This window comes from Neolamprologus brichardi, chromosome 15, assembly GCF_056152115.1.
Source record: "Neolamprologus brichardi isolate AB-2024 chromosome 15, ASM5615211v1, whole genome shotgun sequence".
In the NCBI taxonomy this organism is placed as follows: Eukaryota; Metazoa; Chordata; class Actinopteri; order Cichliformes; family Cichlidae; genus Neolamprologus; species Neolamprologus brichardi.
This window is the reverse complement of record NC_142118.1, coordinates 5939647-5947937: the sequence shown is the minus strand read 5'-3', so window position 1 is coordinate 5947937 and position 8291 is coordinate 5939647. Positions and strand designations below refer to the sequence as shown.

Sequence of the window (8291 nt, the reverse complement as noted above, 5' to 3'; positions counted from 1 at the left end):
AAAACTGAAGGCAAGGTGTGGGTAAACAAAACCACAAGATCAAACTACACTGTAAACCCGAATAAGTTACCAGAACTCAAAAAAATTGAGGCAATCGATTGCCTCAATTTTTTTAAGTTGATCAACTCAAAAGTCAAATTTTTCCAGAACATAAAAGTTTGGATTACATGGTACTTGTATCTTTTCAGAACGGTCAACTCAAATATTTGCAGTTAATATGACTTAAAGTTTCAAGTTTACAAATTCAAAGGAATAAGTTCACAGAACTTATAAAAAATAAGTACACAACCACAACATTTTTATGTTAACAACACTCAAATGTTTATTAGTTTGTGTTGTCATTATTTTAAGTACACGTTAATCAAATATGTTGACTACTTGATACTTAAAAACATGTGACCCAAAACTTAAAAATTTTGAGGCAATATATTGCCTCAATTACACTGAGTATCGGTAACTTAATATGCAAAAGTCATAAACATCTGCCATTGAACAGTATCTTGCCTGCTCCCTTTTAGCACATTATGTTGAAATTAAATACATTTTTTTTTTAAAAATTAAAAATAATTAACAAAAACATTTATAAATTAAAATAAGTAGACCAAAAATTGTTTAGTCAGGAAAACTGTCAGAGTAATAAAGAACAATGCCAAATAATAATAAATAATATCAAAATGTGCTTTTGGCTCTCTGGCTAATATCTGAATAAGGCAACAGGGCAGCAATTTGAGTGAATTACAATGCTATTTGTTTACATTAACAAGTATCAAACAGTGAAATTTAGGTCATCTTGCGCAGCCCACAATGTTTTAGAAATAGTATTACAAAAAACATTAAAACATACAAAACATTAGTGTTGCTTTGCATTATGTTAATGAGAACAAAGGCTCGTTGTATAGTTTGGACCTATTGGCTGAACACCTGTAGAGTAATACAAAAACGTTTTGAGGCATTATTTAGATAAAAGCAGAGAACTTTGAACTAGCCTTTTATAATGCTTCACCCTGCATCCTTCTTTCAGATGAGTTTCTACATAACCAAGTCATTCTTGAGGGTCTGTAACCTGGGTGACAGTTTACTACTTTCTAGACCAAGTAAAATCTTTTGAGTAAATTCTAAAGTGTTGGTCAGGGCTTTGGGGTAGCTGAGGTGAAGTGCATAGATCAGTCCAAACATTACCAGGAAGGCTTCACCAAATCTGGGGAGACTGACCACGGCATCACTTTCAATGACGACAGAGATTTTCACAGGTTGGTAGTGAACTGGACTTGTCGTGTCATGGTCACTGACGACAGTGAAGAGGGCCACTTCAACATCATCAAGCTCCAACTCATCAGATTCGTCCTGAATGAATGAAAAAGAGATACTAATCACAATCTAACCCAAGAAATACAACAGACGACATATAATTTCTCATTTTACCAACTCTCGTTGAGATCCAATACCTCTTTTACAAGGGAGACCTGGGTCTCACTGTAAGAGGTGAAAAACAGAAGATCCATGTTCTGCACACATAAATCAGCTAATTCACCAGAGAATCAAGTGGTGTGAGATAGACTGAAACTAAGCTAAAGGAAATACACAGGAAAATGTTTTACTAAACATCTTATCACTTTCAACAAAACACCAATTCGGTTCATTCGTAGTGAGGAGACAGAAAAGACCATACATGGAAACCGTATGGGTAGACTAAACAAAGGTAAGTCCAAACAGTGCATCAAAATACATGTTTGTACTTTGATGCACTGTTTATATACACAGTAGTATCTGTTAGATACTTAAGGACACTCACAGTGCAGGTTCTGAAAAATCCAGAGACATCCTCACACAGATAGACAGGAAGGGCGTGGAGAACGGTAGTGCGCTTGGTGTGGATATCATGGATTTCCTATTGCCAGATAAAAACAGAATTGTATATACTGGTGAGTTTACTGAACAACAACAGCAACAGTCAAATCAGAACATATGTCCACAAATAACCTGTTCACATCTTTAATACAGTCAGACAAATAGCAAACACAAAGTGGACTAATAGCAAAATTCAAAAAGCTCATTTAAATCATTAAACCTGTCCAATGTTCCACTGGTTCAACCTATGAAATGTGTAACAACCTATTATTACCTGTTCATCGTGAATTCTTAGAATTTCAGCCAGGGCATCTGCTGTCTTCCCAGTTTTTGATGCCTTCTGTCTGAATAAGGTCATCAGTCGAGGAAGATGGCGGTCAAGTTCAGCGTAGAATGTATTGGGCAGGTTCTGATTTGTAATCCGCTGAAACTCTGCATACAACTACAGCAGAAGGACAATACAGTTCAATTTGAAGAATCTCGCACAGCTTTATAAAGCAGCAAAAAGCTGCCACATGAGTAAGAATTACAATTTTCATTTTAAAGAGAGCTGATCCATATTACCTCAGACTCCATTTTTAGAGCAGGCCAGAGGTCCAAGAGCTCCTTCACTGGTGGGCAGGACATCACTATGGTTTGTCTGCGCAGGGGAAATGTGGTCTCCATCAACTTTCTAATGAGGGGCAGGTTCTTCTCAGCCTTCTTGACTTCTTCAACAATTGCTTGCCTCAACTGGTCAAGGCTTGAAGGATCCTTTCCTTGGGGAAAGTTTGGTAGGAAGTTGACTTCTGCTCTCTTGGGTCTTTTAATGTTGGAATGTGAAGGTTCATTATCAGGATTACTTCTACTTCTTTTTCCAGCATTAACAGTGACCTCCTGACATCCAGCCCGTCTCATCTTGGTCCTATAATTGCCCATCTTAAACTTGATGCTATTTTTCCATCCATTCCAGCCAGTCTCAGATCCTGCTTCCTTCAAGCAGGGATGTTTGGCTACAAGAGCCTCAGCAGCTTTTGCAATCTCTTTATCACTTGGGTAAGCCTTAAAACTATACATAGTAGATGCAAGCTTTTCTAAAATGTTGTGCTTGAGGTCTCTAGTCAGCTTAAGGTGTCTGTTGCTCCTCTCATATTCGGCATTTCCATGTTGAAGTTTCAGTTCAACATCAAATGCAAATGTGGGAACTGGAAAAGGACCTTGAGGCCACCTACTGAGACGTTCTGGAGATGACACATCTGAAAGTAGATCAGTAGATGCAGTAGAGCTGGAGTCTTCTGAAAGTGAGATGTGCACAACAGCTTTTTCTGGCAATTCCTCAATGTCTGCAAGGGAAGTAAGTTTCCCGTCAAAGTCTGGATCTTCATAAAGCAAACTGAAGTCAAGGTCGATTTCCAGCTGTTCTTTTATAATCATGATCAGTGCATCAACAGAGGCTGGTCGTGAGCTGAGTTTTAATTTTCTAGCCCGGTCTGTCTCAACAACACGAATAAGCATTGGTTGTTGGGGAGGTGCAGCTGCCATTGTACTAATGAAAAGACAAAATCAGGATGTTAAAAGGTACGATATAGAATATATTAATTGCTCAATTATACAGAAAGTGAATACAAACACAATAACTGATAAATAAAAGAACCATTCATTATTACCTGAACTCAGTTCTGTCTCACTTGAATGAACCGCTTGGGGGTCAGCAGCAGCGAGTCGTCTATCTTGTATGCCGAGAGAGGGACTGTATCGTTGAGATCAGACTGCAGGTGGATTGACAGGCTTGTGTCAGCAGTTGACAGCTCATAGGACCGCAGATGTTCAACATACCAGGACTCATAGTCACAACACAGAAAAGATACATTGTGATTCACAAGGTAGATCTGTTTTATTTTGCTAAATTTAGACAGTCCACCACTGACTCCTACAGACAGAAACATTCCACAGACATAGTCTGTGCCATCAATGGTCACCTTTGATGTCTTGTAGATTGTGTCACTAGTTGTTTGTTCTCTAATGTGTGCTTGAGCAACCTCTGGTAGAGCTGAAACCAGAACAGAGTCAACCCTGGATGCCTGAGTTTTTGGCTTGAAAAATGATGGCGCAGCAAGATGATATGCCATCATGTGTTGGTGTCTGACTGCCATTGTCTTCAAAATATTTTTGAAGTTTTGAGTGTCACGCACCACTCTTTTGAAAAAGCGGTGCTTGGCCTCAAACCGCATGGTCCAAACGTGCAGCAGGGGCCCAAAGCACTTAACTAGAGCAGGATAATGCTCCACGTAGTGATGTTTAGGACGGAGCCTAACCTCAGGGAAAACTTCTAGCAGTGCCTGTCTATGATCACTGATTTTGCACACAAAATAGTCTAAGGTTTCATCAGTAAATGATGGGCACAATGCTAACTCTACCACCTCTTTCAGCTCCATCAAAACTGCCCATACCTTATCACCCTCTGGTACTACACTGCCAACAAGCAATGGAAGAAGTCGGAGCAGAGTGGCATTTTCATGTCCATTACCTCCAATCGTTCCTCGAGAAAGAAACATTTTGTGAAGGGGCTGAGGTCTATCCACTTTATCGGTGTGCTGATATGGGAATGATGTAATCTTGTGATTCAAATACTCCAAAGTGAAGTACTTCAGCCGGATCATCTCTTTAACACAAAGAGAAAGCTCCACGGGAACAATACCTTCCAGAAGATCATGGAGTATATCTGGAGGAAACCCCGTGATTGTGTGGAAGTAATTCAGGGACTCATGCAAAACACAGCCACCTTTAACACCAAAGTGGCTGCTCAAAGTGTCACTTTCTTGAACAGTTTGTACATGTAGGTCATGGCTGGCTTCGGTTCTCTGAGGAAACCTTCTCTCTCTGACTTCAATTACTTGAAACTGTTCAATTGAGCCCATACAGAATCTGCAAACATGTCCTGCTCTAAATGACTCTACAAAGCCACCTAATCCATGAGCAGCCAAATTGTCAGCAGAAACACAAAAGATGGTGCCTCTGACATTCTGGCCAACTCTTTCAATGAAGACACCGTCTTGTTCCAGAGTACGAACATCACGCAGCAATGGAGCAAGTACAGCTGCATATCCATACTTGTGGAGGTCTGTCACTTTTACCAGTATTGCTAGCTGTATAGCATGTAATGCTGATCGGTATTTTGGTGGTACATTAGCGAGGACCCAATATACAGCACAAAGTTTGTGAATTTTGCGTGATGTGCCAAGTGGATTGGCAATTTCAAGCTCATCAATATATAGCTGGAGTGGTAGGATGAGATCCCCTGTTGACAGTAAGTCATTTTCAAGGAAATTAGAGCCATCAGAGCATGATGCATATTGACCAGATGCAGTATTTGGTTCAGTAATCTTCTTAAGAATGTCTGTGTTTTTAAACAACTCTTGAATCATTGAAAGGATAGGAACATACATGCTGGTATGTCCAGGTTGATCCAGCTGATACTCCACTGGCATTACACAAGGGTAGTTGCACTCAATAAAGGTTTTTCTGCGCTTGGTTGAACTCAACTCAGCACCTTTAGAGGTTGATGTAGACAGAACATTGCAATCCATGACAGTGGCAACAACTTCACTCAGTGTAGGTTCTGCAATACTGTGACCATTTCTCTGCAATATGTCACTAACTGCCTCTTTGATCAACGGCTCAGATAAGGAGAAGATCTGATTCAAGTGTTCTACTATTTCTTGAGTAGCCGTGTTTGAGACATGGAGGATAGCCTGCATCTTTAGGAATAAGGAAGACACATTTTTTTTAAGTTGATTTCTTAGACTGTCAGTGTCACACTGATCATCATTCCCCACTTCTGTGCTCTGGCCTGGGCATTCTTCATGCAAGTCACTAGCTACTTCAGAAATACTGGCTTGGAGATTATGGGGATCCTCACTGACAATATCACTTTGAAAGTCTGTTGCAAGACTTGCTTGGTGTGCTCTACTTTTATGGGAATTGAATGAAGAGTACACATTTGTGCTATACCTACAATCCTTATATGGGCATGTCACTGTTTCATGATTTTTCAAATGCTTTCTGAGATGACTGAAAAGGCCTGTTTCAGAAAAGGGCTGCTGAAATGTGCATAAAGGGCATTTAAATAACACAGGCCTCTGACTCTGCTCTGCACAACTGCTAAGTTGTGCTGTATGATATCTTGACAAATGAGTACTCAATGCATTAAGTGTCTGAAATGTACAAATGCAATCAGTGTAGAGGCATGGAAGAGGGCTGATACGGGAATAGTGGCTGTGCTGCAGCCTGTAGTGTCTAAATAACTGTATTCTGGAGGTGAAGGAAGCTGCGCACAACTTACACTGCCAGATCATGTTGGAAACAAAACAGAACTCCTTATACTTACAACTTAATATAACAGTTAAGTTATATTAATAAGTGATAAATAATAACAATAAGTGAATTACTATTAGCTCACAAAGACATGGTCATGGACTACAGCTAACACTGCTTTAAAATGGCAACCTGTTTTCCTCAAAACAATTTGTTTTATATAAGAATCTATAGGTGGAAAATAGCACAAGTAAAGTTGGTTTAGTAGTTAGTTTAACATATTTTTAAGACAACTCGAGAGAGAAAGAGAGAGAGAGCGAGAGCGAGAGGTGATTGGTAGAAGAATTCACAAACAAAACGAATTACCTGGTATCTTTATCACATCCCCAGTTCTCTTCCTTGACTCTGTCTTAATTCTTGAAGCTGGAACAGAGAGATCCAAAGGCATAAACTGATGAACAATTAAAAAGCATCCAAACGGTGACAAATTATAAATACTTCCATTTATAATTTTTCCCTGTTAATGATCTTTTCATTTAATCCCCAAAGTGTGAATGCATCTCTAGTCAAGATACTAAAGCCATCGAGCAAATATTACAATACTGAAGACAAGCAGCAGCACTTGAACTTTAACGGCATGGTTAAATCAACAACAACGCCATTTCTACAAACTAAAGCCTTACTGATGAGAGGTCCCCCCAAACATATGTTATTTGAAATTATTTAATGTGCATACACAGTTAATGTCAAAAATGTCAGGCTCCTCATCACTGCTTCTCTCTCCTAACGATTCTGGTTGTTTTGATCGACAGGTTTGTCTATAAGGACCTTAGTGATCCAAGAGTGCCAATTGGTTGGCAGAAGTTGATTGACAAGTGATTCCACTAATTAGGCAAAGTGAGAGGAGACGATGTGTGCGCAGTGCTCTTTCATTGGCCCTCTAACTCTGGCTTGTGAACAACGTGGCTCGTCAGAGCAGGTGTATTAGAAGGATGAGTTTCCCGATCATTCTACGGCGTAAAGTGACTGATATATATAAAAAACACCTATCGAGACCGTCGCTCAAACGCCTAATACACCTGCACCACTTATTTGCACATATAGTTTAAAATATAGCGGCTTGAAAGCACTCTCACTGCAGACAGGTATCTCCGCTGTGTAACTGCAGGGACAACGGGCTTGTTTGGACCCAACTATTCTGAGTCATGAGAGGGGGTTTCAAAATTTAGAGAGATTAAAACACTTTGTTTCATACTAGGCGACCGGGCGCCACCTCTAGAACAAGTAGTATCTAACTTTTTAAACAGCCTGCGACCCTCATTACAACAACTTAATGCTAGCTCTGCAAGCGCAAAGTTTCCTTCGGGGAGAGCAGCAAAGCACATAAAAAACACGGACCGACATTTCTGCTATTCTTTTCGACACGCCCCCAAAATGCAACTAAATATTCGTATTTTAACAATAAACTAATATCAACATTGAAAACTTACTGTAAGTCCAGTGATGCTAGTTGCTGCCGTTAGGTCCAACTTTCTCCAGTCGTCGGTGTTGCCTCTTTGGTGCTGTTTCCCGCCCATATACCTTTACTTCTTCTGTGTTTTGTATTTTTTTCCAAATAGCGGTAAACGATCAGTGTATACTGCTCATTAGCGCCGCCTTCCGCTTCGGAGGGTGAATCAGAGATTAACTCGGAATAAAAATTGATTCCTGCAGCTGCTCAACACTTAAGGAAAAAATTAAAATATATATATATAGGATACATTGATAAGACAATGAATATTAAAATAAATACATTTTGTCTTCCACTAATGCATTTAAGACAATTTGATTTTACTTATTTGGTGAAACACTTTGAGATTTTATTGTATTTTAGCATGTGCTACATAAATTAAGTTTATTATTAAATCCTACCTACTTGAAACAACAAAAATAACAGAACTTTACCATTCTTATATGTCCTAACTTAACTGTGTTACGTTGTGCTTAAGTTATGATTTTAAGTGATGCTTACTTAATATAGAAATAGTTCAATTCAATCAAAAATTATTAGTTTCATTTACTCAAAAAGAAGAACACGTTACACGAACTTGACATATTTAAGTTAACAGAACTTTTTAAAGACTTTGAGTATACACTACTTAATCTATTTA

At 39.0% G+C, this 8291-nt stretch overlaps 1 protein-coding gene across 3 annotated transcripts; it reads right to left on the bottom strand.

Moving 5' to 3' along the window:
• Window positions 1-207: 207 nt before the first annotated feature.
• Window positions 208-7900, bottom strand: LOC148098382 (uncharacterized). 3 transcript variants are annotated; one of them, XM_087852087.1, is made up of 7 exons: window positions 7632-7900; window positions 6508-6564; window positions 3495-3668; window positions 2413-3373; window positions 2123-2290; window positions 1793-1888; window positions 208-1344 (listed from the first exon to the last, which is right to left on the bottom strand). In XM_087852087.1, the coding sequence occupies exons 4-7, from the start codon at window positions 3367-3369 to the stop codon at window positions 1030-1032; spliced, it is 1536 nt and encodes a 511-aa protein (XP_087708213.1). In that variant the 5' UTR covers window positions 3370-3373; window positions 3495-3668; window positions 6508-6564; window positions 7632-7900; the 3' UTR covers window positions 208-1029. The 3 variants fall into 3 exon arrangements, with proteins under 3 accessions (XP_087708213.1, XP_087708214.1, XP_087708212.1); XM_087852088.1 differs by having other exon boundaries at window positions 3495-3596; XM_087852086.1 differs by lacking the exons at window positions 6508-6564; window positions 7632-7900 and having other exon boundaries at window positions 3495-6495.
• Between the last annotated feature and the right edge of the window lie 391 nt (window positions 7901-8291).